Consider the following 24,691-nt stretch of genomic DNA (forward strand, 5'->3'; position numbering starts at 1 on the left):
TCTGTGGCAATCTCACCAGCAATGTATTGTAAACAACCAATGGAATAGTTCAATGTGCTCTGCTTTCTATGAAATTGGGATGGCTTTTCGTTTTCAGTTCTTGTTTTTCGCATTTTCCTGACAAACTCAGCTTTCAATGACGTTTGAAGTCGTCGTGTGCGGGTCGTCCAACATGGACTTGATTGCGTATGTCGACCGAATGCCCGCGGTGGGCGAGACCATCCATGGACACACGTTTGCGTCTGGCTTTGGCGGCAAGGGCGCCAACCAGTGTGTCATGGCGGGCAAGCTTGGAGCCAAGGTCGCAATGATCACCAAAGTAACGATTATGGATGAACACCCGCCACGGCCATGGTGATGATGTGATCTCGTGCAACAATCCAGTTGTTTGGAAATTACTGACCTCTCTTGATGGGATGGTCGATTTGGGCAGGTTGGCGAAGACGCGTATGGAACAGCCACGCTCGAAAATTACAAGAAGGTTGGCGTGAACACTGATTTCGTGTTCAAGACGAGTGAAGCTTCAACTGGTGTTGCCCCAATCACTGTTGATGCCAAAGGTAACAGCCATGAGAGAGATGGCACGGCTAAAGTCTCAGTGCTCTGAGATTTTCGTGCATCTGAAACGAACGCGAACAAAATCCCTCACTCTCCGCGCTTTGAATCTCACTCAACAGGCAACAATAGCATCATCATCATTCCAGGAGCGAATGCACTCATCACGCCGGAAGAAGTCTCTGCACCGGCTGTCAAGCAGGCGATTGAAACGGCGGCCGTGCTCGTCACGCAGAACGAAATCAACCACGACGCCACTCTGGAAGCCATGCGAATCGCTCGACACAGCAAGACACTGTGCATTTACAACCCAGCGCCAGCACTTCCAAGCCTGCCTGAGGAGTTCCTTGTGCTGCCCGACATTGTGTGCTTGAACGAGACTGAGGCAGCGCTGTACACGCAAGTCCCGGCCATCAACGACGTCGAAGATGCTCGGCAAGCGTGCAAGAAACTGCTCGCTCGCGGCGCGCGCAGCGTATTGTTGACGATGGGAGCCACTGGCTCTCTCTACGTTGGCAAGGGCGACCAGCTTCACAACGAGCGCAACGACAACGCCGAGATTGTCGACATTTTTGTGCGTGCCCAAAAGGTCGATGCTGTGGACTCTTCTGGCGCTGGCGATTCATTTGTCGGCGCGCTGGCTTACTACCTCGCCCACTACGGAGCGTCAATGTCCTTGAAAACCGCCATCAACCGCGCATCCAGCATTGCCAGCGATTCTGTGCGTCGCAAGGGCACCCAGTCAAGCTACCCAACCCGCGACACGCTTCCTTCCTCTTTATTCGACGCCGACGCAGAGATGAAGTTGTGATTGGCACGTGTACTTGTTCATTTGGGTGGGGGGGGAGTGTTTTTGTTTTTAATATACAACTTTGACGGCATTCAAGTGTTGCTGTGCTCCTCTATCACCGACTTGATTGCTTGTATCATCTCTGGACGTGTGCATGTGCTCAATACTTCGCTGAAAGAGACCTGTTCAAGTAGTTTGGGTTTCAGTAAAACAAAACAGAAAAAAAAAACAGATCGTGCCCTATCTTCTCGCTTGATGATGGAGACCCACCCATTTCCGCGATCGCTCGCGCTGCTCTGGCCATTGATCTAGCACTTGGTCGACCGCTAATTCAAACCAGTGAATGCAGGACGTTGAATTCCCGTTTTTCGACGCAACCTGCACGCTTCCCAGCGAACGCGTAATTCTGCCAACAATGCCCGCTTCTTCGACTACCAAAATACAAATCGCAATAGGAACAAGTGAGCACATTTCAATGCTGAATCTGAGCAACTGAGCCATCATCATTCTGGATTGGGAACCGCCCCCTCTTACTTGCTTCCCGGCGAGCGCTCTCCTCGATGGACTCGTCGCTTTCCCAGCCGCCCTTTGGCAAAATCCACTCTTGCTTGGCTCGTGATGTTACTAGCAGGATCTCACGCTGCCCACCCTCCCCCGCCACGCGGCCAAGATGATGGTGAGGACGAAACATTCGGATTGAGCTCGCCCCAGCCAGCATTGAGCATTGGGTGAAATTGGTTACCGTGTCGCGTCGTGTGATGACGCAGCCAGCAACTTGGCGAACACCGTCGTGGTAGACTTGCATGTCCCGGCCAAGGCGCGAGGTCAGTGGGATGGCAGAAGCGTCCATCAATCAGTATTCGTGCAAAGGGAGATCCGATGAAAGCAACGACTGGAGCAGAATGGAAGAGAACTGTACTGAATAATAATAATAGTGCTTGCAATGGCAACAGCAATAGCTATAGCATGACAGAGAGAGGGAGAGGGAGAGAAATCGTTCACAACAAAGAGCACAAAAGTTTGACTCATTTTTGCTTGGCAGACTTTGGGGAAGCATTTCGCTTCCCGACACCGCCTTTAACACTCGAGCGCTTGCCTGTACTTGGCTTTTTGGCAGCCTGTGCGGGTTGAACCATTCAGATATGAGGAAGACGAGCAGCAGCAGCAGCAAAAGGCAAAGAATGAAATAAAAGAGTTGTCCAACAACGCTCAAACAAGTCCTGCCAAGCATACAATAACCACCACCACCACCACCACCACCACCACTCAAAACTGCTTGCATACCTTGGATGATTTCGAGGCCATATCTTCGGATGTTAGCACCTTGGTGACGGGCTTTTTCTTCTTGCCTTTTGACTTGGCACCTGATTCATCGTCCTCGTCGTCCACACCTCGCCACGAGTCTGTGGCAATCGCATCGTCTTGGAACGCGTCCTGCACACACAACCGGTGTATCATGGTTTATGATGGTTTTGGTCAGTGATACTGCTCGGTTGATCACTCTGAACAGCATCTTCAGCTCAACTTACGGCATCGATTGAGCCCTCAACGACAGTCATGCTGTCCAGCGCATCTCCAAGGCATGTTGTATGAATGACGTTGTTCACGGTGGCATCGATTCGGGCCTCGTTGGGTCCGATCGTCACCAGCATGAATGTATTGCTTGGAACGACTGTGCCCTGGAAGATGAGCCCCTTGAGGTCGAGCACCAACGGCGCCGCGGCATCTTGCGCATTGACGACCAATCGTCCAACCGAGCCCGTGTCGCCGCTGAGGTTCAACTGCGACACAGAGCGTGGCGAGAGTGTGTGAGTTGCAGTTTTTGGCGCCAACTCTCACCCATTCGCGCCAAATCTCAACAAAATCCTGCGCCATCTGCTTGCGCTGCTCCAGAGACGCCCTGAGCACTGTTTGCGCCACAGTCAATGTGTACCTGAGGTTCGGTTGTCTCCATGAGGAAGGCGGTTGCTGGCTTCCCAAGCACGAGCGGGATTGCTCCAACGGGCAGCGCGGCGGTCGCTTTGGCTTTGCTCTGGAGCAGCCCTTCGACCGCCTCGGCTGCCGCTGCAGCCAGATCGAACGTCGCATCAGCAGCATCGGCATCGGCAGCAGCATTCGTATCAGCATTCGTCGACAGATCAATGTCCATTCCTGCACAAAAAAAAAAAAACAAAGAAAGAGCTCAAGAATCAAAAAGTGACAAAAATGGATTGACGGGTTGACCAAATTCAGAAGGCAAAAAGTTCTCAGAAACTCTGGCAACCTGCTAAAACTCAGACTTTTTTCTCCTTTTCAAACACTCTTTGAAAAAATCGAGCGTCACTCTTCTTTCACTGCTCTGCTCGGCGTTGAGTTTTGTATGAAGCGACATCATCATCAAGTAAAAGCTCAAACCTTGCATTGTGAGCTGTGTTGACATTTTGCGATAGAAAAACTCGCTGACTTTTGTTGCTTGACATTCAATTGCTGCTGCTGTATGAACTATTCTTTGTTTTTTTTTCCAAGGCTGCTGCTGCACAGGCGTCGTCGGGAAGCGCGTTTGCCGAACGGGACGAACTCTTCCGGCGAAGCGCTGCGAGCGATGGCTCAGCACACGGCGCGTCGTCATCCTCTTCGTCATCCACGTCGTCAAGGCCGGGCGAGACTGCCATTACAATGATGGAGTATGGCGCGCGCGAGCACGGCAAGCTGGCGCAGGTCGACAGCAGCATTGACGAAATGCTTGGTAATGCCGTCAATATGCTCGACAGCCTCAAGTCACAGCGCGCAACGCTCAAGGCAAGTGACAAATAGGACAATTTGGAATTTGGAATTTGGACTTTTGGAATTGGAAGTGGGGATTTCTCATCGTGGAACGAGACCTTTGGAAACATGCGCAACGTCAAGCTCACACAAATTTTCGGTTTTGAACGAATTTGGTGGGCGGGGAGCAGAGTGCGCATCGACGGGCGCTAGATGTCTTCAATACGCTTGGCTTGTCGAATACTGTGATGCGGTACATTGAAAAGCGGTCGGCCCAGGACTGGTGGATTTTGACGGGAGGCATGATTTTCACAATTGTGTTTATGGTGATGTTCTACCGATGGTGGATGTCATGAGGCGTTGTTGTAGTTTGTTTTGTTGTTCACATCCATTCTTAGTACGATATTGAAGGACGATCTGTTGTGGAGAAATCGAGCGTTGTTTTTTGTTGTTGTTGTTTTTTTTTTTCTCGCTGTACAGAACAGCAAGGTCATTGCATCACAACCGTCGCACCGTCAGGTACGGCGATGCCATGGATAATATCATACTCTCTTCGCAGGTATGCCAAGCAATAGTCGAGTGCCAGGGCCGTGACTGCAAAGGCGTGTGCCAGAGTAACGCCATACGGAAAGTTGGCGTTGCCATTCGAGCCGACCAGCCATTGGTGGAAGAAAACTGGCCCGAGAATGGTGGTGAAGGTCAAAATGCCGCCAACAACGAATCGGAACCGCAAGTCTGTACAAGCCAAGAACAGTTAGTGGAAGCGGTCCAACCAAAAACAGACGGGGGGAAATGCCAACAAACAACCACATCGTTCAACGTGCATGGATTGAGCTGTGGGAACATGCAGAGCATGGAAAACACAAGTGCCAAGTCGCCCATCGAGGGATAGGACTTGAACACGGTAATGATTGTGACGATAGCGAAAGCAAGAAGTGGCGGATGTCGTCTGTTGCACCGGCACACAAAAATTTCAGTGGTGAGCGTTCCAGGAACTACTGCCCACACACACAACCCGTAACAGGGAACATTCACTCGACTCGAAATCATGACAGGACTTGCCGAAACTGCACCGACAAAGGAAACACGTAAATAAACACATGCAGCTGGAAGACCCAAGCGAAAAACGGTCGAAAGTGCATAAAGATCTCGGTGAAAAAGTACCACATCAGTCCGATGTTGGGAGTGAGATCTGGAACTTGGATGATAAAGCCAAAGACCGCATCCACAAAGTCCCAAGAGTCAATGTAGAGGTAGGAAGCCAGCGCCACAACAAGGGTCCAAGCTACGACCCAAAAGCCAAACACGACGACGCGCCATGTTGAAACATCAGATGGAGCCTGCACGCTGTTCACTGCAGCCAGTGCGGACGACGGTGCAGAGTGAAGCTGGAGCACAGGTGGGTGACTAGCGATCGCGAGCGCAAGCGGCGCAACGAGTGCGATCGGATAGAGCGACGAGTATCCAGCCAGCACGCAAAAGAGCGCAGCCAACGCTGAATGCTGCTTGACTGCGAAATACAAGGCAGATGCAATCAAGAATGCGTCCCAGGACGCCGTGGAGTGCGCCAAAAAGCAAAGTATGGAGAATGGGTTGAAGAGCCAGACCAGCAAAGTCGTCTGCGCCGCGTCGTCTGCGTCCTTTTCAGTCACAGCGAACAAAGAGGACGTTGCTGCGGATGCCTCCGGCTTGTTCTGGTTGTTCTTGAGACGCGAGCCATCCAACCACCGCACAGAGTACCGAGCGACTCCAGCGAGCGCCAGTCCGGCCAGCACATCCGACACCAAGGTGAGCAAAATGACGGCCCATCGAACGTGCTGCGTCTCTGGCGCCATGCTGGTGGCAGTAGCAGTGATGGCGGCACTGACTTGTGCGACTGGCCCAACCTTGAGCTGTTTTGACACGGATTGCACGAGCGACAGGACGAGCGGCGCATGGTGCACGAGATCCCCGCTGTACGGCGATGCGCCTTGCTCCATCAAATGCAATCCCTACAACAACATGATTATCAGCACACATCCATGGTCACGGCACGGCACGGAGCGCGATCGAGGAGTTGCAATCTTGTCGCGTACGAACGGTACGTTGTTGTTATTGTTGTTGTTGGTGTCGTACCTCGAGCAAGCGACGATGGCTCGTCAGTGGCGTCACCAGCTCATAGCGCTGAGGGTCTTGGATGTACGACAGCAGTGGACTTGGCAGCAGCATCAGCAGTCCGAGCCGGAGCGCCACTGCAGCGGCAATCCACGACGCGATCTGCATTTCAGGCTGAGCACCAAACAAAACAAGCAAAAAAAAAAAACTCAGACTGAGAACGTCATCAATCAAAGAAGATATAAATCACGTTACTCATATGCTTCAATTCAAAGGTGACGAGTTTAGGAGTTGTAATGGACGTCCAGTCTTCGTTCTGAGCTTGCATTGAAGCAATGGCGACCAGCAGTGCCGTAAACCCAGCGACGAGCGCAACTGCTGCCGATCCGCGACTGCAGCTGGAAGAGCAGCTGGAAGAGTTTGTCGAGACGCTGCGGCAGGTCGGGATTGTCGCCACGTCCTTCCAGTCAGAGAGCCAGCCCGTGCTCAATGCAAAGCTGTACGAAACACCCGGACGATCGCCTTTCCAGTGATCTCACCTTGCTCTGGACCAACCAACCTCTCACAATTGTGTGATGTTTTTTGGTATCGCGCTACGCTACATGGATTGGCTGACCTTCATTTTGATGTTGAACGGTGTTTGTTTTGAGGTTGTAGTGGATCGCTCGTGTCGCAGATGCAGGCATTGGACGAGCTCCGCCAGGCAGTCGATATTGACATCCCGCTGGATTTGCTTCGGTAAAGGAAGCAAGGAGGGGGGAGGGCGATACATTCGAGTTTCAGTTTACCGTTGAGGAGATCAGGATTTTGCTGAATTTCTCAGAAAAAGTGACCGCACTCACACACTCTTTTGCCCGCTTGTGCTCAAATGTCAGCTACGTCGATGACGACATGAATCCGCAAGTGTTTACAAATGATGTGGTGCTCGAGGCGGTACAGAAGAATCGCACTGCCAGCGCAACAGTGGACATGTTTCAGGTTTGTCCTGCTTTGGATCATTTGCCCAACCATTGTACGCTTCGTTGCGCCCTATACTGAGCAATTTTTGTGGTGTTGGAACGCGGGGTTTGACAGAAATTTAAAACGCTTCTCGAGAGCGAGTTGGCAACCACAATGCCTGAAGACTTTGCATTGTACCAACAGCAAATATCTGCCGCTTCTGCCTTGCCCTCGCCATCGCAAACGGCGGACGCACTGAATGGATCGAACAACAATGGCAACAACGTAGTATCAATAGGGGCGCAAATGGAGGTTGATCCGCCTGCAACGCAAGACAATGCATTCCTATAGTTGTGAAAATGGAAAAAAAAAAAAAAAAAAATACAATAGTTACCAGCAACAACAGACGACACTCAAAACAAACAAACAAACAAACAAACAAACAACAAGAAAAAACGAAACAAAAAATATAGGCATCCTTTTAAGCAGCCGTGTGGCGCAGAGCGAACGTGGCGTTTGGGTGCTTCTTGACGAGCTCAAAGACATTCTCATTGAAATTGACTAAACGGGTCGAACCTGTTCAAACGAGCAATCACACATTCAAGATGAGCGAGATGCCGCACAAACCATCCAAAAAATCCATCGTTGGAACAGGCACGTACTTTCAGACTCCTTCATGTGCAGAGCAGTCACTTCCGACTTCTTGGCGGTTTCAGCCACGAGCGAATTGATGAGATCAAGCGCAAGTGTCTTTTCGTACACAACGACGGCCTTGCGGTGGACGACGGAGAGAGAGTTGGGCGGCATTTCCACTCGCATAATGACAACGGAATCCTACAGCAAGCAAAAAACAAAATTGGGATGGTAACTCGTTGTCAGTGAGTGAGCTGCTCATATTGCGCCTTTTTGCCACGACGAAAAGCCTTGCTTTTTTTTTGCTCGGCACTTACATCTTCAATTCCATCCAGTTTTTTGACATCTTTGGATGATGACAGCACGTAGGGCGTGCCTGCATGAGGCGTCACGGTCGAAACAGACTGGAAGCTCGGGAGATCATTGTTGGATGATGATGTGCTGTCCGACGAGTTTCCCTCAAAACTAGATGTCAGCCACTTGACGAGGTCTTTCCGCTTGGATTGGGTGCCGCTTTTGCTAAAGAGATTCAAGGTTCGGTACTTTTTCTCTTTCTGGGCGGGCACGGCAGGCGACAGCTTTTGCTGTTGGTCGAGAAACTCGACTTGCGTCAAAATGCTTGCAGAAACCTGCGCAAGTGAACAGAGTACAACCCCGGACCAGAGTAGAGAGTGAGCACACATACATTTTCCAAGAACTCAGGATGGAATGCAACACAACAAAGCAGACCATTTTCGCTTACCGTAAAGAGTTGCTCGTGATTTTCAATCATGCAACGGAATGCGGCGGCAGTGGCCACTTGCAACTCTCGCTCCTTGCCAAGATGCTCCTTGGGCTTTTGAGCCCGGAAGACGTTCGGAGCAAAAATAAGCGCCAAGTTGGATGTATTCATCTTGTTTGTCTCGGAAAACGTTGCGACGTGAGCAAGGAAGGGCAGGATAAGGCGAAGCACGGCGGTGTGTGAATTTGGTAATAGGAGCATGAGTAATTGCAGCGATTCGATTCGCAGTTGCTTGTCCCGAAGAGCTGCAGACCAAAGGAAAAACCACATCGTCAAGAATAAAATCAGAAACAAGCAAGCAAACAAACAAAAAAACCAACAAACAAACAACCAAACAACAAATCTCACCTTGCGTCGCAATAAACGTGTCGGAAAACTTTTCCGTCAATAGAGGCTCGGGCAGCTCGCGCAAGAACTGTTTGAGAATGGCAGCCACGTCGTTGGGGTGCACAGCCTCCAGCTCGTACAAGTCCACATCGCCACGAGAAGCTTCGCAGTGATCGCGGAGAATACGGATGCGATTGGCCGACCCGGCCTTGCGGAACAAGCCTTCCGAGGTCATTGCCATGTCCATGAGATACTCAAACGTTCGCACCAGGAAGATGGGCGCGATTCGGTAATCATTCTTGTCGCGCTCAACCTTGGATTTTTCCTTGTCGAGGACCGTGTCGAGAGGAATGCCAAAAACGCACTGCGCAGGTTGCGAGTCACGGCGCCCGTTGACAACGGCAGCCGTCGCTTGCGCAAAGGCTGCGCGGAAGGTTGATCGTGCGTGCTTTGAGTGCGAAGCCTTGCTTCGGATCGGCATGGTACCAACGTGGCGCTCCATGATTTCGGTGAGTTGGAGCAGAGCGACTGGGCGAGCCTTGATGAGTTGCTCGTTGGTCAATTCCGACAAGTCTTTCGGGAGAAGCTTTTGCTCACTAATAGCCGCGTCTACTGTTGGTGTGCGCCGAAGCGTGTGTTTTGTAAATGCTGCAGGACCTTCCATTTCCGGCACTGCGTTGACAGACTCTGAGGACTGGTGCTCGGGCGAATCGGAAGAAGCCAACGAAACAGAGTCGGCTGCAGGAACCGCAAGTCCCTTCACGTCGTGACTGCTACTGCTGTTTCGAATGTGTTTGCCATGGCCGCTAGCGCCGCTGCCGCTGTTGTTGCTGCCGGTGCTGGCTGGCACAGTGAGGCTAAGAATGGAAGAAGAGGAGGACATTGAGCCAGGCGATGCGCTCGTGTTTTGGCCAATTTCCGACGACACGGATCTCCGACTGCTGGGGCCGTCGCCAACACTGAGTGGCCGATTGCTGTTGTCTCGCGATGCGGCAATGTTGGCAAGCGCGGACAAGATCCGCTCGCGGTCCTGGCCGCCCCCAAGCGTCTCTAGCATGGTTGAATTCACCGACTGCGAGCGGCTGGACTTTCCAGACGCAGGTGCGCTCGAGTCCGAGTAGGCCGACCCCGGTCGAGATGTGGAATGACGCGATCGACGAGCGATAATTGTGTTGAGTTGCAGCACTCGTCGTCTCAACGCGTCAAACTGCGTTGCAGTGAGGCGATCTTTGAGTGCGAGGATGCGAGCGTCTTCGACCACATGTCCGGCTGTTTGTTTGAAGGTCGAGCAGAACAGAGAGATTGATGAGATTTCAGAGAAAGAGGGGCAATGGGTTGAAAGATCGAAAGAGCAGCACTTCTTTGGCTTTGACATTTCAGCGTACCTCGAAGGACTTCCACAAGGTCGGGATATCCGACATCCGTTAGCCAGTCCAACAGTTCATCAAACTCTGATTGTTCCGCTGATGACAAGGAGAAGGAGAAGAAGGGAAGGGTGAGTCCAAATGGCTCGACGGTAGTCACACAACGGGGAGCAACCCACACCACACCACAGCAGCAATGCGCACCTTCGTCGGACTTGTCCAGCGTACTGATCAGTGCCTGCTGATCTTCTAATGAGAGGCTATTCAACAATGTTTCGGCATCTCGCAAGTCCATGTAGAGCTCGTCCTCGCCAATCTCGCTGGTCGAGTCGCCCTCCGCGGTGCTGCGGCGCTTCCACATTGGCGTTTTTTTTCCTTGAGTGGTCTTGGCAAGCTAGCTTTTGTGTGTGGTTGCTTTTTGTTTCCGCGAGCGAGTCACCAAGCCTGTCCTGCAGCAACAAAACACGCAAAGTGTAAGCACGAGTCCGTCAAAATTGGCGTTATCGTGATAATGTTGTTGTTGTTGTTGTTGGTTGCGCAATATTTGTGCTGAATGTTGAATGGTGAATGTTCGAGCGATGCAAATCAAAAGCAAAGTGAAATGGAAAAAGCAAAAAAAAAAAAAAAAAAAAAAAAAAAAAAAAAAATTCAAGAACTGTTTATTTCAAAGGCTTCAGGAATGCCTTTTTTTTTTTTTTTTTTTTTTTTTTTTTTTTTTTTTGCTCCCTTTGAAACGTCGCTTCTTCTTCTTCATCTTCTTGTTGTTGTTGCTGCTCTCGCTCTTCTTCTTTTTCTTGTTGTGTCAGAGTGATGAAGCAGCCCCGACCGAGACGATCAGGCAGCTTTTGACGAGCCTTTGTTGGCTGTTCGTTGGATCTTGCAACCGACAAAAAAAAAAATAAAAAATTTGAAAAAATATTACAAAAAAAAAAAGGGTGGATCGAAGCCGAAGAAGGGCAGCGTCAGGGCCATTCAGTGCTCCGACACAGTCTGACGGTTGCTCGTTGAGTGGCTGCAAGCGCTGGTCGGTTGTGCAGCAGCGATCCATCAAAACGACGAAGGGGAACCGTCGAAAGAGAAATGTTGAAAAAAAAAAAGAAAGAAAAAAAAACGACGAAGACCGCAGCGCGTTCGTCCCCCTCCCCCTTCTCCGATTGGCGCTGGTCGTGCGCACCCTCCGCTCTCACATACACATACACACACTTTGCTGCGTCTGTAGCACTGCAGCGAGTGTGGAATGAGGTGAGGAAGCCCCGCACAACAAAAGACAAACTAGCCCTCCCATTCCCAAACCGCACTCGGGCTGCTTGCTGTTGACTGCATCACAACGCAAGAAGGACGCATCGAAGCGCAGTGCTCGGCTCGCGACCAAGAAGATGCAGCGAGATGACGACGGCGGAGGAGCGGGAGGCGCACGCTGGACCCCATGCCTGGTCGAGCGTCGTCGCGGTCGAAACCCCATTGAATTGTTGGAGTTGACTCAGTAGGCCGTTTTGATTGTGGCTTACCAACGCTTTTTTTTCTACCAAAATGAAGAAAAACAGAGTGGGGGCTTTTTTTTTTTTTTTTTTTTCCTTTTGTTTGGTTTGTTTGCTTGTTTGTTAGATTGTTTGTTTGATCGAGTTCTGAGACAGTGAGATGATAGAAAACCAAACTAAATCAAAAGGGGCAGCAACAATAACAACAACCACTAGAAACGCTACTTCACACAGCTCGCCTTCTGATCCCAACTTCTCATCGCTTCCGAGATAAAGGCATACGAAAGATAGGCGGCACTGTTTATTTGGGATCTGTTACAATAAGCCCGAAGGGCAACCGTGTGAAGTACGAAGCGTAGCTGGTGCCCTCAGCAACAACACAAACAACAACGACAACAAACATCATCAGCAACAGCAGCAACAGCCGCAACAAAAACAAAACACTCACACACACACTCACACACACGCACAAGCTACAGCAATCAAGCTGCAGCGAAACGACATAACTGAAACAAATACAAAGTAATGGAAGCAAAAAAACCAACGGCAGAAATGGGGAAAGCAGACCAGCACGACAAACTTGGCGCACTGAAGTGGCAGCGAGACAGGCAATGCTACTCAATCCAAACAGTACCAAGCAGCCGTGCTTTTGGCACACCGTGCAGCACTAGATCGACAGCAAAGGTCGCCTTCTCGCTGTCACAGGCCTCGGACAGCGAGATGGCAGCCTCGCCAAGGCTGGAACGTGACTTGCCTTCCTCGCGTGCACTGACGAGAATGTGGCAGTCCCGCAGATACTCGAACGAGAAGCCCTTGACCTTGAGCGAAATTTTGTCCTTCCACTTGGGATTGGGCATGCGCTCTGCGCCAGTGTCGTCAGTGACGAGGGTGGCGTGCGCAAAGTTGAAGCAGGCATGCAGCAGGGCTTGGGCGTCCGGCGCGCTGTTTTCGGGAATGGCCAGGTCCTCCGTTCGCAAGTCGCCCAAGTGCAAAACGTGTGTCGTGTTCAGGGGCGTGAAGGGCGCGACGATATCGAGACGGAAGCAGCTCATCACGGGGACGTGGTCACTGGTGTGAATGTCGAACGCTCCGTCATAAAGGCCCTCGGCCAGCTCCAACCCTGGAAGCGTCTTGTAGAGGACGCGGTCGCAGTACGACGTGATACGGCCAAAGTCGTACTCTTCCTTGTTCTTCTTGAACTTGAAGGTGGGTGCGAACGTGATGGGCGCCTCGCGGTAGTTGTAAAACCCTTGCCGAGATTGCTTGGACTTGGCCAGCTGGTCGCGCTCGAGCATGGCGGCATAGTTTTTGGCGGCAAGCATGGCCTTGACCTCCTCGAGCGGTGCTTCCACGCGATAGTTGAGATCTCCAAACCAGAAAACGTACGGGTACTGCGTGGTCGCGCCAAAGCCGTCGATACCGTTCTTGATGCCGGCATTGATGGCCCGCGCGTCCGCGTTGCGTCGTTCGTAGTTTTCGTCGTGTGCGTTGAGATGACAGTTGACAAAGCAAAGCTGGGTCTCGCCGAATTTGAACGAGGCGCACAGCCCGCCCTTGTTACCAGACAACCCGCCCAACCGGCCCGTGGTGCGCAGAGACTTTTCCACGTTGGAAATGAGCGGCAGATGCTCCTTTCGCACGTGTACGCTCAATCGGATTTCGCCGCTCCGGGCCTTGCCGTCTCGCACAGCGTCGAGGAAGGATTGCTCGCTCTTGTACGTGTCGACAGTCATTGGTGTGATGGAAATGTTGGCAACCGATGTGTAGCGGTCGCCCAGCGTCTTGGCCACCGAACCAAACCAGTCATCCTCGCAAGATTCATACTCTGGTCGTGGATCGTACTGGCACTCTTGCACACCGACAGCAATGACGTCGTGGTTGTCGGTCGGTCGCAGCCAGGACGCCATGCTGCTCGGCGGTGGTGTGTTGCCCACATTCCAGCTGCCCACCAAGACGGAAATGCTCTGCTTGACTGGCGCCGAATCGGGATCGGACAGCTGGTCTGAGCGTTTGGCCGAGCGCGTGAATAGGCTCTTGTTGAGCGATTGGAATAGGGATCGCTTTGCTGTCCGTGGCGACGAGGATCCCGCGGCGTCACTCATGCTCACCAGAGAACTTGATCCGAATAATAGAGTCGGTTGATTGGTTATGTTGTGGGTGGCTTTTTGAGACGAAAAGATCTCTCTAGATCTCGCACACGCGAAAATTTGCTGCGGATCTGAGTTGGGTGCGGTTTGTCACCAAAAAATCAAACAAAGCAAGCGTGAAGCAAAGCGGCAAACGGGTGAGCGGGGTTGGTGTTGCTTCTTCCCAAGCGGTGCTCGAGTGAAATCGTCGTTCGAGTAGTCTGACTCCTGTGGTGCGGCAGCAACAGAAGGAAAGCGGAGCATATGTGAGCAAAGTGGTTGGCATGAGAGTCGAACGCGTTTTTTGTTCGCTCGTTGACCCGCGGTTTTCAATATGAGGTGGTTGGGCGTTGCATCCATGATTCAATGCATGCGTGGGTTGGCTTGCTCGACGTTTGGCAGCGTGCGAGCAAGCCAAGCACGTTAGCGGAATAGTGATCAAGAACTGCACTACAGCGTCCAGAATGCAATGGTACAGCCACTGTGTCCCGCTTTCTCGCGCTTGCTCGCTTTGCAAGTCTGCAATTCAATCAAACCTGCATCGCTTGCATCGCTCGTGACCAAGCGTGCTTCACTCAGAGAAGAGGCGGGGGGGGGGCCGCGACTCGCCCTTTTGCATTGAAATTTCAAAAACCACAGCTTCGTTGAAGACAGCGACACACCAACCCCCAGCGACAAACGGTCTGGCTTGCTTGGAACACGGACGATTCGGGGTGGGGGGTTCCCACTCGGCATGTAGGGTGGGCGAGTGGCGCAACTCCCAGCCAGCCACGCCACAACGAGTTAGCATCATGGCAAAAAAAAAAAAAAAAAAAAAAAAAAAAAAAAAAAAAAAAAAAAAAAAAAAAAAAACGAAAATATAAAAAATCGGAAAATAAAAAAATTTGAATAAAAATTCATATCGTCGGGCAGTTTTTCGGCGTTTGGTGTGTGCTATGGTTGGCGAGACGCGGGCAGCTATCAGCAACAGCAGCAAGGCTTGAGGAGGAATGATGAGGGAGATCAGCGATCGCGCAGCAGTCATAGCGGGGGAGAAAACATGCAGGGGAAACGGCTGAAGATTGAACAATCCAAACCGCCCATTCTCCCCTGCACGACTGGCCTCCACCACCACCCCCCACAATGCTCTGCACGTTGAGCCTGCAGGCGCAATCTCGTGTGGTCGTTGTGCACAATCTCAGAGTCTCGACGGGAGTGCTGCTGGCATCCTCGCATGTGGTCGAAATGCAGGATCATTCTCGCTTTTTTTTTATTTTCTTTTTTGTTTTTTTGCTTTTTTCGACTTTCACTCACTTTGCGATGGCTCACTTTGAGGGATGGAAGACTGGGACTAAAGTAGCCCTAACGTGCAAAAATCCGAATCAGTTGTAGATCAGCAGAGTACAATACACAGGATCAAGCACTCGTGCGTGATTCAATCCGAAAGAGATTCTTGACAACACCGGCCGATTCTGAAGCAAGCTCTCAGAACTGCGCGAGTCGCGCACCTCGATGAAATCGTACATGCTCTGTGCCATCCAGTTGTGAATCAGAGTATGAAAATCAATGGACTGTCAGAGAGAGAAAGAGAGCATTGCTGATTGATGGCAATCGCTGCAGCAAAGATTCGGCACCACGGGCCAAACGATTCTCAACCAGCTGTCAGGTGCAATGACTTGTTGATTCAAACACAAAAACTAGCGTTTTTACCAACGTTACAATGGCACCAGTTTGTGTGTGTGGGAACGACCGCGCAGTCCTCAAATGCTGCAATCTGCCGCAAATTGGTTGTTTGGAGCCGCGATTGCACTCTCGCTCCTTGCGCTGGTGGACGCCAAACCATGGCCGCGGGCACCCGCCTCAGCCTCGTACATTGATCAGTACCCGAGCTCGACGACACCCATCACGCTCCCTGTTCGAAGCAAGGTCGGACATAGCAGCAGAATCTTGGATCCGCTGATTGCTTTTTCAAATTGCTCACCATTTGGCATCTACTTTCATCCCTCTCTTCGATGCTTCGTGGACGACTCTGCTCGTGCGTTTTCAACCTACCTGACTTGACAGAGCTTCAACATTGTCGATTACGGTGCGGTGGGCGATAACGTGACTGTCAACACGGCCGTCTTCAACAAGATTGTCGCGCTCGTCGCCGCCAATGGCGATGGTGAGATTTACATTCCGCCAGGAATCTTCGTGTCTGGCACGTTCAACTTGACGTCTCATGTGACCCTCCGCCTGGCGAGCGGCGCTGTACTTGCCGGAAGTCCCAATTTCGCCGACCACGAGATTATTCCCGCGCTGCCGAGCTATGGCCGAGGTCGCGAAACCGAATCCATCTTCCGGTATTCGTCGCTCGTCCATGGCGAGAACTTGGATGATGTCGTCATTACAAGCGACAACGGGCAGGGCGTCATTGACGGAAACGGGATGGGCTGGTGGGCTGCGCACCGTGCCTCCAACTTGACGTACACGCGCGGACACCTCGTTGAGCTCATGTACACGACCGATATCATGCTGGTCAACGTTGAGTTGCGCAACTCGCCGTTCTGGACCATTCATCCCTACTCGTCCACGAACGTCCTCGTTTCCAACGTGACCATCAACAATCCCCTCGACTCGCCAAACACAGATGGCTGCGATCCAGACTCTTGCAACCAAGTCGTTATCCAGAACTGCGTGTTTACTGTGGGCGATGTAAGTGCGGTACCGTGCGTGCTCTCTGTTTTGTTTCTCGACGAAAATGGCTCACCACCAAGTCTTGTGTGTGTGCGGCCAGGACTGTATTGCCGTCAAGAGCGGGTGGGACAATCCCGGCATCCAGTACGGCGTCCCCACAACAGACGTGGTCATTCGCAACATGACCATGCACACGCCGACATCTGCAGCCATCGCTATCGGATCGGAAATGTCTGGAGGCGTGTCCAATCTTCTCGCACAGGACATTCGCGCCTTCAACTGCTCTTCTGGCATTCGTCTCAAGTCTGCACGCGGGCGTGGCGGCTATCTCCGCAACTTGACCTTTGATGGAGTGACCCTGAACGACGTCAAGACGGCCTTGTCCATCAACGACTTTTACGGCCAGCACGAAAGCATCTTTTACGACCCGTTGGCGGTGCCAATCATTGATTCCATCTTCATGTCCAATATTGTTGGAACAGCCATCACCATTCCAGGTGACTTTCAAGGCTTGTTTGATGCAAAAATCACCAATGTGGCCATTTCCAATGTTTCGCTCGCGGTTGTTGGGAGCGGCTCCTATACTTGCTCTTATGCGACGGGAACGCAACATGCGGTTGTGCCCGTGCTGTGCGATGCTTTTGCTCGTGTTTAGTGTTCAGCATGCTCAGCGTGTCCAAAAGGGGAAAAAAAGCGAAAGGCGAAAAGACAATCGCTTGCTCCACTCCCTCTAACAATACAGCCTCTCGCAAGCAGTTTCAATTGAGCAAATCGCAGCAATTCTAGTCGAGCAAATCGCAGCAATTCTAGTCAAGAAGCAGCAGTTGGCATCACTGCCGACCGTTGCGGGCTGTGCACTGCGCGAGCTCCTTCGCTCTATGTTTTTGGTCCATGCGAAGCGTCAACCAGCCGTTCGTGAACATGCAGTACTGATTTTGGGGGGTTGGTGGTCGCAGAAACGCAGTAATTTGAGTTCTGAAATCGAAACGCTTCGTTTTGCGTCTTGTTCCAATTCTCGAGCCCAGCACCCACAGTCACATATCAACCAAACACCCAAGTAATGTATTTCAGTTACGGCCATATCTGGTGGAATGCACCGCATCCCGTTCCGCTCTGCGAAGTTAAACCACCATGAGAGTAGTTAGTACTGCGGTGGGAGACCACGCGGGAATACTGCTTGTTGTAACTCCTTTTTTTTTTGGTTTGCTACTTTTTTTTTTTTTCTTTTTTTTTTTCCCCCCAGTCTCTTCGAGTCGTACTTGCCTTCCCGAACATGCGCAAGTCTGCATGCCTCAGCACAATTCGGGTGGCGTAATCCTGTTGACGATGGACCGGTCGACCCAACCCAAATGCGATTCGGAGCGCAGCATCGACTTTTTTCAAAGTGTCCTTTCGCGCGCTCGTTTGCATCGATACTCTGCGAGATTCAGCGCAATCTGGTGGTTGTTTTATTGCGAAATATGATTGTTTTGCGTTTTCTAGTACTGGGTTGTGTTTTGGGATCACTCAAGGAGTGGAAAGAGCGTTGCAAACAAATGCCAGCGATAGAAACGTCCATATCTGGGGTCTGAAGCTAGTACTCGGCACCATGTTTACAGGCTCTGCGGGTCCTGACATAGATTGTGAGACTCCGATTCCCACGGGTTGGGGCTTAGAGCTATTGGCCAGGTAACGTCGATTGATTGATACAAAATGCGCAATGACAACTATCCAAAAGCATCCAAATACACCAGAATATGCTAAATCCTCATTAACTACCACCGGCTAACCTCGCCGGCTGGACGGACGCAAACTCGGGTCCTGACATAGATCGCATTGTGTCTATCTTGTAGTGTTATTGGAGTGCTTGTAGCGCGGATGGTCGTTTGGGGAAACTTGCCAACTGCGCGCTGCGATGTAATTCCTCAGTCTTACCAAATCGAACCGGGGGGGGGGGACTACTACGCTACGCTTGTAGTGCACATGGTCGCGCTTCGCGCTCTAGAAACAACTCCCAAATAAACAGTGCTACCTATTCTAATAATATACTGTATTTTTGTGTCGGGGTATCAAAGACAAGACAGTGACACAGGCACTCACGCACTCACACACCCAGGCAAAGCAAGTCGTCCGCTCAACGAGCATCGAGAATGCCGATAAACTTTACAATTGGCTTTTATTCTCAGAGTGACGTCTTCAAGATACAATACAGATGCTGAGAACGCATTGCAACACACGAAAGCAGAGGGTGAACGCTTGAAGATGGCTCAAGAAGCCAGAAACAAGGGACGGCCCTACGGTCTCGTGCAGTTCAACAGGGCAGCCACGGAGCGCTGAACGTGGCGCGAGTGAAGGGTGTACGTGTCGTTGGGATGGTAAGCGAGAATGTTGATGTTGGTGGCGAGGAGCTTTTTGGTGAGGTCAATTCCCAGGGTCTTCTCCAAGCTTGGCCGTCTCAAAGAGCCGTGAGTCAGATCGCAGAGTGTCTTGTGAACGACAGAAGTTGCGTTGTACAGTGCCAAATCGTCAATCAGGCGCTGGAGGGAGCTTTCAGTACGCGAGGAGAACTCTTCAAAGATCTGTTCCACAGTCTTGAACTGAAGCTCAAACACCAGGCTGTTGAGCAGAACAAAACGCCCGCCAGCAATCTTAGCAACGGCGCGTTTTGCCGCATCCTCGTTGACGCCACGATGCAGCAGAAAATCGACAGCTTGTTCGTCGGTGATATCACTCACTTCGGCAATGCGAGCACGAGTCATTGCTGACGATGCCTTGAGCTCAGGCAGATTCGAACCATCGCAGGTGACGAGAACAACATTGAGCAGCTGCTCGTCAGCAGCCGCCTTGGCAAAATCTTGAATCGCATGCAACAGTGCTGGACCCTGCTGGGCGATCTCGTCCACGGCGTCGATGACGAGCGTAGCAGGGTGACCGTGCTTGGTCTTGAACTGTTGCGCAACGTCCCTCAGAATGAGACTGAGCAACACCCAGCTCCTGAAGGGTTCTGCTGCCGATGTTACTTCATCCAGTTCAACACCACGGTCTTTCAAATAGCCTTCTGTGAACTGGTTGGGCTCGAACGCGAGAGACCGTGCCAGTAGACCCGGCATCGAGACTAACACCTCGCTTTTGACGATGTGGTAGACAATGCCAGTGCTGTTGGCTCGGATGGCGTTGTGGACGGCGGTGGTCTTGCCGCAGCCTACTTCGCCAATGACGACCGTGTAGTCCTTCAACCGCGCGGGGCGCAGCACCTTTTGAAGCATCGCAATAGCATCTGGACGACTGACGTGGTATTTCTCGAAACGTGGGATCACGGAGCCGGCCTCGAAGCGAGCGAGCATGCGAGCGAGAACGACTTCGGGCGAGTGGGTCTTGGCGATCGTGTTCTTGTCCTCCAGCACGTGCCGAGCAACAAAAGCCGCCACAACCAAAACGATGAATGTGGTGGAGACCGCCTTGGCGACCGCGCCGCCGATGAAACCGAACACACCCCGAAAAGCTGGCTGCTGCTGAGCCGGGGCCGCCGCTGGAGCCGCCGCTGGAGCCGCAGCCGACATCGGGATAAACAGAAAACAAAACAAAAAACTGCGCTCAGCGTTGACAATCCATTGTCAACCCGCTATGAGTTGAATGATTGTATCATTGTTCTTCCAAGACGGTCCTGATGATGCTGCATTGTGCCGCTTTTCAAAGCGGTCTGAGTGTTCCAACGAGACAGGTGGCTTTTTCCACCAGAGCCCATTGGCGATATGATGAGCATTGGGACGTTGAGGTCGATTGACTTGATAATAATGTCTCTCTTTTCGCTATCAGCAAGGTCGAGGTGCTTGTGGGATTGGCGGTCATTATTTGTTGGCAAGATACATTTAATACATTATTCGTATTTCTTCAGGCGGTTTCAAAATTTCCAATTCCACTAATATAAAAGCGCTCGCCTGTGGGTGGGTGGCACTGAAAGGGAGTATGGGGGTTGTATGGGAGTTGTTAAAAACAGTGCTACCTCGGATAAGGATATATTATAGAATAGGTAGCACTGTTTATTTGGGAGTTGTTACTAGAGCGCGAAGCGCCCTACAAGCGTAGCGTTGTAGTCCCCACACCCAGCCGTTTCCACTCGGACTGGCACCAGCAAGTTGCATTTTTTTGCACAGCTACCGAAAAGTGAATTACCAAATGTACCGACTCATCCACTCACGGAAGCCAGGCAAGCTTCCGGCAAAAAAAAAAAAAAAAAAAAAAGCAACCAAAAAATTACCAAACTCCGAATTCAGCCTTCTCGCACTCTTTCCTTCCTGCATTCACCATGTTCAGGTACGCAAACATTCTTTTTTTTTTTTTCCCCCGTTCGCCCTGTTGTTATCAGCGGCTTTTTTCTGGCTCCAACATTGTCTGCCTTCGCTCTGTGTCTTCTGCGACTTGCTGATGCTGCTGCGAGCTGAGCATCTCGACTGAGCTGCGTGAAGATGTGCCGAAATCACCAACTGACCCTTTTTTTTTTTTTTTTTTTTTTTTTTGGCAATCACAGTGCTGTCGGTCTGATTACTTGTACGCTGCCATTGCCACTCGGATCGATCCGTGCTGCTGCTACCACACACACACACACACACACACACACACACACACAGGCTCCTCTACACACTCCATCCATCAGCTCTGTTTTTCCCGCCTCTCCCCGACTCTAGTGCCCGAGTATAGAAATGGGAGCGTGGCGTCTGTGTTTTTTTTTTTTTTCCCCGTTCTCATGATCGCCCCGCATCAGCTTCGATTGTCTCTCCTTGTTGCGCTCTCCTTCCCCAGGCGTTTCCGCGTCTCTCTCTGGATGTGTTGAACGCCGCCTCCCCATCGCGTGTGGGCAGGTGCAGCATCCATCGGCGCACACCAAAACCACCATGCTTTTTTTTTTTTTGACTTTTCAAAAAGTCACGGTCGCCGTTTTTTTTTTATTATTTTTTATTATTTTTTATTATTTTTTTTTCCCTCCTCATCTGCATTTGGATCTCAGATCTCGATGCGAACGACTGCGTATTTGTGCCATCGGATGCGAACGACCTTGTCACGTGCAATCAGCTTGGAACAGATCTGCCATCGTGCGTGTCGCTCCGAGCAGAGGGACGCTTCCTGGGGCAGTGAAACAACGCACGCCTGACTGAAGAAGAACACGAAAACCAAAAAAAAAAAAAAAAAAAAAGAAAAAAAAAAAGCTTGTTTCACTTTGCGCACAGTTTGCAAGCCTTCCCCTTCCTCTTTCAACACTCCAACACACGACTCATTCACTCGAAACATCCCTTCTTGCCTCCTTATTCCTCGCGCTCACTCGAAACATCCCGCACCTTGTCGAAAAAAAAAAACAACAACCAACAAAACAGCCAAGAACCTCCATCGTACTGCCTACACGGCTACCATCACAGCTCGCCGCCTGTATGCGCTGCCTGCCAACGCCATCAACGGCGCTGCGCTGAACAAGCACCCCAAGCTGAAGCAGTGGGTCGAGGACAAGGCCAAGTTCTTCAAGGCCGACAACGTGCACGTCATTTCCGGCACTGAGGCCGAGAACAAGGATTTGATCAAAATCCTCGAAAAGTCGGGCACCATCGAGCAGCTCAACCCCAAGCTCCGCCCCAACAGCTTCCTTGCGCGCACCGACCCCAAGGACGTTGCTCGCGCTGAGGACTCGACCTTCATTTGCTCCAAGGACAAGAAGGACGCCGGCCCGACCAACAACTGGGTCAACCCCTCCGAGATGCGCCAGCGCCTCGACAAGCTGTTCGCCGGCACCATGCGCGGCCGCACCATGTACGTCATCCCGTACTCGATGGGCCCCATCGGCTCGCCCATCTCCCGCATTGGTGTTGAGGTCACCGACTCGCCCTACGTGGCCGTCAGCATGCGCATCATGACCCGCGTTGGCCAGCCCGTCCTCGACGTGCTCGGCGCCAACGGCGAGTTTGTCCCCTGCGTCCACTCGATCGGTGCCCCGCTTGAGGCTGGCGCCAAGGACGTCCCGTGGCCGTGCAACACCAAGGAGCGCGCCATTGTCCACTTCCCCGAGACCCGCGAGATCTGGTCGTTCGGCTCTGGCTATGGTGGCAACTCGCTCCTCGGCAAGAAGTGCTTCGCTCTGCGCATTGCATCCGTCATTGCCCGCGACGAGGGCTGGCTCGCCGAACACATGCTCATTCTCGGCATCACCGACCCGAAGGGCAACAAGAAGTACATTGCTGCCGCCTTCCCCTCCGCCTGCGGCAAGACCAACCTTGCCATGCTTCAGCCGACCATCCCCGGATGGAAGGTTGAGTGCGTCGGCGACGACATTGCCTGGATGAAGATTGGCGCTGACGGCACCCTCCGCGCCATCAACCCCGAAAACGGCTTCTTTGGCGTCGCCCCCGGCACCTCGATGAAGACCAACCCGAACGCCATGCGCTCGATCGAGAAGAACGCCTTCTTCACCAACGTTGCCAAGACCGCCGACGGCGACGTCTGGTGGGAAGAGCTCTCCAAGGAGCCCCCGACCGGCACCCTGACCTCGTGGCTCGGCAAGCCATGGACTGCCGCCAGCGCCAAGACCGACGGCCCGGCCGCCCACCCCAACTCGCGCTTCACCGCCCCGACCGTGCAGTGCCCCATTATCGACCCCAAGTGGAACGACCCCGAGGGTGTCCCGATCTCGGCTATTGTCTTTGGCGGCCGTCGCCCCAACCTCGTGCCGCTCGTCTATGAGGCCAACAACTGGCAACACGGCTCCTTCATTGGCTCGGCCGTCTCCTCGGAGAAGACCGCCGCTGCTGAGGGCGACCTTGGCGTCCTCCGCCACGACCCCTTCGCCATGCTGCCCTTCTGCGGCTACAACATGGGCGACTACTTTGGCCACTGGCTCAGCGTCGGTGCCAAGGCCAAGGATGCCTCCAAGCTTCCCAAATTCTTCCACGTTAACTGGTTCCGCCAAGAGAACGGCAAGTTCCTCTGGCCCGGCTTTGGCGAGAACTCGCGTGTTCTCAAGTGGATTTTCCAGCGCACCAACAACGAGAACGTTGCTCGCCAGACCCCCATCGGTCTCGTCCCCGCCGAGGGCGCCCTCGACACCACCGGCCTTGACGTCAAGCCCGAGGTCATGAAGAAGCTTCTCGAGGTCAACCCTGCTGGCTGGCTCAACGAGGTCGCTGCTCTGCGCAAGTACTATGCCACCTTTGGCGAGGCTCTTCCCAAGGGCATCAAGGCCGAGCTCGACGCCCTCGAGACGCGCCTCAAGGCTGCGTCCAAGTAAACGATAAAGCACAAAATGGCATGGGAACCGATTCACCCTGCTGAATGTCATTATCGCTTGTACGCACTTGTTTCTTCCGGAAACGTACAACGTTGAAAACACAAAAAGTATCTTAATTGAAATAAAAAAACAAGCAAAACAAACAAAACAAACGCACCCTCCACACAAGAATGATGAACAAAAACAAAAAACAACCCTCTCAAACTATCTCATTTCTCAATCCAATATTGTATTGAGTTCTCGAGTTTACAGCCAAGTGTACATTTGTTTTTTAACAAAAAACCCCCCTAAATCACTGCAGAACTACATGTATTACGATGTCGCCAATTCGCGACCCTCAGGTATTGGGACACTGCGTGACTTGAACACTCCGTCAAGGAAGACGCGAAGGCGAGCAACGGCGCCCTCGCAGCCATCAGGCATGCGGGCAGAGTAGTCGCTGGCCACAAACTGCAGCAGTTTTGCAAACTGCTTCTTGTACGTCTTGTGAAGGGAATGTCCAGCAACCTGCACAATGGTGGAGAGCAAGCAAACGCTGTAAGTCGTTGAAACTCGTTGACAACATCGGGCACCAACAGAACTTTCGAACAAGATCTTACAGACAAAAACGCCAGCAAAACGGACGGGGTCACTTTGCGTGGCCGCATGTTCAAAGTGCGAGCCACCCATCGCCAGCCCACATCGATGCCGACTGGATTTTTCATGCCGGGCAGCGAGTCGACCTGGACGATGGCGGCGTAAAACGTGACAATGCCAGTCATGCGCTCAATGTACTTGCCCTCATCTTCGTCGGACTTGTATCCGAGTGCCACTCGATAGTCTTCGTCGCTCATGTCAGCCAAGCGTGGTACAACGACCGGCACAGTCATGGGACACGCCACATGCATGGATGCCACGAGCAGTTCGTGTAGTTCGGGATGGCGAGACATGAGATACACGGCAAAAATGGCGTATGGGAAGG

General features: G+C 52.1%; 12 protein-coding genes and 1 non-coding gene across 13 annotated transcripts; 6 read left to right on the forward strand and 7 right to left on the reverse strand.

The window, feature by feature from the left end:
- Nucleotides 1-108: 108 nt before the first annotated feature.
- Nucleotides 109-1,458, forward strand: CAOG_01857 (ribokinase). The gene is made up of 3 exons (XM_004364668.2): nt 109-319; nt 434-560; nt 678-1,458. The coding sequence occupies exons 1-3, from the start codon at nt 137-139 to the stop codon at nt 1,364-1,366; spliced, it is 999 nt and encodes a 332-aa protein (XP_004364725.1). The 5' UTR covers nt 109-136; the 3' UTR covers nt 1,367-1,458.
- CAOG_08552 (hypothetical protein) lies at nt 1,394-2,254 on the reverse strand. The gene is made up of 4 exons (XM_011271832.1): nt 2,088-2,254; nt 1,880-1,985; nt 1,616-1,776; nt 1,394-1,527 (listed from the first exon to the last, which is right to left on the reverse strand). Exons 1-4 carry the CDS (start codon nt 2,193-2,195, stop codon nt 1,438-1,440), a joined length of 465 nt encoding a protein of 154 aa, XP_011270134.1. The 5' UTR covers nt 2,196-2,254; the 3' UTR covers nt 1,394-1,437.
- On the reverse strand, nt 2,248-3,544 carry CAOG_08553 (hypothetical protein). The gene is made up of 4 exons (XM_011271833.1): nt 3,279-3,544; nt 2,875-3,126; nt 2,630-2,779; nt 2,248-2,463 (listed from the first exon to the last, which is right to left on the reverse strand). The coding sequence occupies exons 1-4, from the start codon at nt 3,492-3,494 to the stop codon at nt 2,371-2,373; spliced, it is 711 nt and encodes a 236-aa protein (XP_011270135.1). The 5' UTR covers nt 3,495-3,544; the 3' UTR covers nt 2,248-2,370.
- A 134-nt stretch (nt 3,545-3,678) lies between these two features.
- On the forward strand, nt 3,679-4,528 carry CAOG_01860 (hypothetical protein). Its single transcript, XM_004364671.2, has 3 exons — nt 3,679-3,725; nt 3,851-4,123; nt 4,279-4,528. The coding sequence occupies exons 1-3, from the start codon at nt 3,705-3,707 to the stop codon at nt 4,441-4,443; spliced, it is 459 nt and encodes a 152-aa protein (XP_004364728.1). The 5' UTR covers nt 3,679-3,704; the 3' UTR covers nt 4,444-4,528.
- Nucleotides 4,513-6,388, reverse strand: CAOG_01861 (phosphatidylinositol glycan anchor biosynthesis class U protein). The gene is made up of 4 exons (XM_004364672.2): nt 6,203-6,388; nt 5,150-6,078; nt 4,912-5,036; nt 4,513-4,822 (listed from the first exon to the last, which is right to left on the reverse strand). Exons 1-4 carry the CDS (start codon nt 6,347-6,349, stop codon nt 4,578-4,580), a joined length of 1,446 nt encoding a protein of 481 aa, XP_004364729.2. The 5' UTR covers nt 6,350-6,388; the 3' UTR covers nt 4,513-4,577.
- Nucleotides 6,389-6,498: 110 nt separating this feature from the next.
- Nucleotides 6,499-7,521, forward strand: CAOG_01862 (hypothetical protein). The gene is made up of 4 exons (XM_004364673.2): nt 6,499-6,680; nt 6,839-6,919; nt 7,057-7,159; nt 7,256-7,521. The coding sequence occupies exons 1-4, from the start codon at nt 6,517-6,519 to the stop codon at nt 7,469-7,471; spliced, it is 564 nt and encodes a 187-aa protein (XP_004364730.1). The 5' UTR covers nt 6,499-6,516; the 3' UTR covers nt 7,472-7,521.
- A 17-nt stretch (nt 7,522-7,538) lies between these two features.
- Nucleotides 7,539-11,759, reverse strand: CAOG_01863 (hypothetical protein). The gene is made up of 8 exons (XM_004364674.2): nt 11,734-11,759; nt 10,430-10,674; nt 10,247-10,324; nt 8,883-10,130; nt 8,496-8,779; nt 8,071-8,382; nt 7,783-7,954; nt 7,539-7,696 (listed from the first exon to the last, which is right to left on the reverse strand). The coding sequence occupies exons 2-8, from the start codon at nt 10,584-10,586 to the stop codon at nt 7,602-7,604; spliced, it is 2,346 nt and encodes a 781-aa protein (XP_004364731.2). The 5' UTR covers nt 10,587-10,674; nt 11,734-11,759; the 3' UTR covers nt 7,539-7,601.
- Nucleotides 11,760-11,991: 232 nt separating this feature from the next.
- Nucleotides 11,992-15,149, reverse strand: CAOG_01864 (hypothetical protein). The gene is made up of 2 exons (XM_004364675.2): nt 15,123-15,149; nt 11,992-14,057 (listed from the first exon to the last, which is right to left on the reverse strand). Exon 2 carries the CDS (start codon nt 13,803-13,805, stop codon nt 12,318-12,320), a length of 1,488 nt encoding a protein of 495 aa, XP_004364732.1. The 5' UTR covers nt 13,806-14,057; nt 15,123-15,149; the 3' UTR covers nt 11,992-12,317.
- A 423-nt stretch (nt 15,150-15,572) lies between these two features.
- CAOG_01865 (polygalacturonase) lies at nt 15,573-17,239 on the forward strand (the record flags this gene model as incomplete). Its single annotated transcript, XM_004364676.2, has 3 exons — nt 15,573-15,734; nt 15,873-16,502; nt 16,585-17,239. 3 exons carry the CDS (start codon nt 15,573-15,575, stop codon nt 17,137-17,139), a joined length of 1,347 nt encoding a protein of 448 aa, XP_004364733.1. The 3' UTR covers nt 17,140-17,239.
- Nucleotides 17,240-17,557: 318 nt separating this feature from the next.
- On the forward strand, nt 17,558-17,673 carry CAOG_09366. The gene has a single exon (XR_889819.1). It is a non-coding gene; the product is annotated as a 5S ribosomal RNA (ribosomal RNA).
- Nucleotides 17,674-18,757: 1,084 nt separating this feature from the next.
- CAOG_08554 (hypothetical protein) lies at nt 18,758-20,023 on the reverse strand (the record flags this gene model as incomplete). The annotated part of the gene is made up of 1 exon (XM_011271834.1): nt 18,758-20,023. The coding sequence occupies one exon, from the start codon at nt 20,021-20,023 to the stop codon at nt 18,758-18,760; it is 1,266 nt and encodes a 421-aa protein (XP_011270136.1).
- Nucleotides 20,024-20,744: 721 nt separating this feature from the next.
- Nucleotides 20,745-23,924, forward strand: CAOG_01866 (phosphoenolpyruvate carboxykinase). Its single transcript, XM_004364677.2, has 3 exons — nt 20,745-20,777; nt 20,992-21,011; nt 21,833-23,924. Exons 1-3 carry the CDS (start codon nt 20,770-20,772, stop codon nt 23,728-23,730), a joined length of 1,926 nt encoding a protein of 641 aa, XP_004364734.2. The 5' UTR covers nt 20,745-20,769; the 3' UTR covers nt 23,731-23,924.
- A 118-nt stretch (nt 23,925-24,042) lies between these two features.
- CAOG_08555 (hypothetical protein) lies at nt 24,043-24,659 on the reverse strand (the record flags this gene model as incomplete). The annotated part of the gene is made up of 2 exons (XM_011271835.1): nt 24,043-24,237; nt 24,330-24,659. 2 exons carry the CDS (start codon nt 24,657-24,659, stop codon nt 24,043-24,045), a joined length of 525 nt encoding a protein of 174 aa, XP_011270137.1.
- Nucleotides 24,660-24,691: the final 32 nt, after the last annotated feature.

Source organism: Capsaspora owczarzaki (genome assembly GCF_000151315.2).
Source record: "Capsaspora owczarzaki ATCC 30864 unplaced genomic scaffold supercont2.2, whole genome shotgun sequence".
In the NCBI taxonomy this organism is placed as follows: domain Eukaryota; class Filasterea; order Ministeriida; family Capsasporidae; genus Capsaspora; species Capsaspora owczarzaki.

Excerpts from the sequence above, each read along its gene's own strand:
- CAOG_01857 (XM_004364668.2), top strand. The coding sequence starts at position 137 with ATGACGTTTGAAGTCGTCGTGTGCGGGTCGTCCAACATGGACTTGATT. Across the intron at positions 320-433 it reads AGGTCGCAATGATCACCAAA|GTTGGCGAAGACGCGTATGG; the intron begins GTAACGATTATG and ends CGATTTGGGCAG. Across the intron at positions 561-677 it reads AATCACTGTTGATGCCAAAG|GCAACAATAGCATCATCATC; the intron begins GTAACAGCCATG and ends CTCACTCAACAG.
- CAOG_08552 (XM_011271832.1), bottom strand. The coding sequence starts at position 2,195 with ATGGACGCTTCTGCCATCCCACTGACCTCGCGCCTTGGCCGGGACATG. Across the intron at positions 1,986-2,087 it reads TCATCACACGACGCGACACG|CGTGAGATCCTGCTAGTAAC; the intron begins GTAACCAATTTC and ends GAGGGTGGGCAG. Across the intron at positions 1,777-1,879 it reads GAGCGCTCGCCGGGAAGCAA|TCGAAGAAGCGGGCATTGTT; the intron begins GTAAGAGGGGGC and ends GTATTTTGGTAG.
- CAOG_08553 (XM_011271833.1), bottom strand. The coding sequence starts at position 3,494 with ATGGACATTGATCTGTCGACGAATGCTGATACGAATGCTGCTGCCGAT. Across the intron at positions 2,780-2,874 it reads TTGAGGGCTCAATCGATGCC|GACGCGTTCCAAGACGATGC; the intron begins GTAAGTTGAGCT and ends TTGTGTGTGCAG. Across the intron at positions 2,464-2,629 it reads TGGCCTCGAAATCATCCAAG|GCTGCCAAAAAGCCAAGTAC; the intron begins GTATGCAAGCAG and ends CAACCCGCACAG.
- CAOG_01860 (XM_004364671.2), top strand. The coding sequence starts at position 3,705 with ATGAAGCGACATCATCATCAA. Across the intron at positions 3,726-3,850 it reads TGAAGCGACATCATCATCAA|GCTGCTGCTGCACAGGCGTC; the intron begins GTAAAAGCTCAA and ends TTTTTTTCCAAG. Across the intron at positions 4,124-4,278 it reads CACAGCGCGCAACGCTCAAG|AGTGCGCATCGACGGGCGCT; the intron begins GCAAGTGACAAA and ends GGCGGGGAGCAG.
- CAOG_01861 (XM_004364672.2), bottom strand. The coding sequence starts at position 6,349 with ATGCAGATCGCGTCGTGGATTGCCGCTGCAGTGGCGCTCCGGCTCGGA. Across the intron at positions 6,079-6,202 it reads GCCATCGTCGCTTGCTCGAG|GGATTGCATTTGATGGAGCA; the intron begins GTACGACACCAA and ends ATGTTGTTGTAG. Across the intron at positions 5,037-5,149 it reads CCTTTGTCGGTGCAGTTTCG|ACGACATCCGCCACTTCTTG; the intron begins GCAAGTCCTGTC and ends CCGGTGCAACAG.
- CAOG_01862 (XM_004364673.2), top strand. The coding sequence starts at position 6,517 with ATGGCGACCAGCAGTGCCGTAAACCCAGCGACGAGCGCAACTGCTGCC. Across the intron at positions 6,920-7,056 it reads ATCCCGCTGGATTTGCTTCG|CTACGTCGATGACGACATGA; the intron begins GTAAAGGAAGCA and ends CTCAAATGTCAG. Across the intron at positions 7,160-7,255 it reads CAACAGTGGACATGTTTCAG|AAATTTAAAACGCTTCTCGA; the intron begins GTTTGTCCTGCT and ends GGGGTTTGACAG.
- CAOG_01863 (XM_004364674.2), bottom strand. The coding sequence starts at position 10,586 with ATGTGGAAGCGCCGCAGCACCGCGGAGGGCGACTCGACCAGCGAGATT. Across the intron at positions 8,780-8,882 it reads CACGTTTATTGCGACGCAAG|CTCTTCGGGACAAGCAACTG; the intron begins GTGAGATTTGTT and ends TTTGGTCTGCAG. Across the intron at positions 8,383-8,495 it reads ATCACGAGCAACTCTTTACG|GTTTCTGCAAGCATTTTGAC; the intron begins GTAAGCGAAAAT and ends TCACTTGCGCAG.
- CAOG_01864 (XM_004364675.2), bottom strand. The coding sequence starts at position 13,805 with ATGAGTGACGCCGCGGGATCCTCGTCGCCACGGACAGCAAAGCGATCC.
- CAOG_01866 (XM_004364677.2), top strand. Across the intron at positions 21,012-21,832 it reads TGCTGTCGGTCTGATTACTT|CCAAGAACCTCCATCGTACT; the intron begins GTACGCTGCCAT and ends CCAACAAAACAG.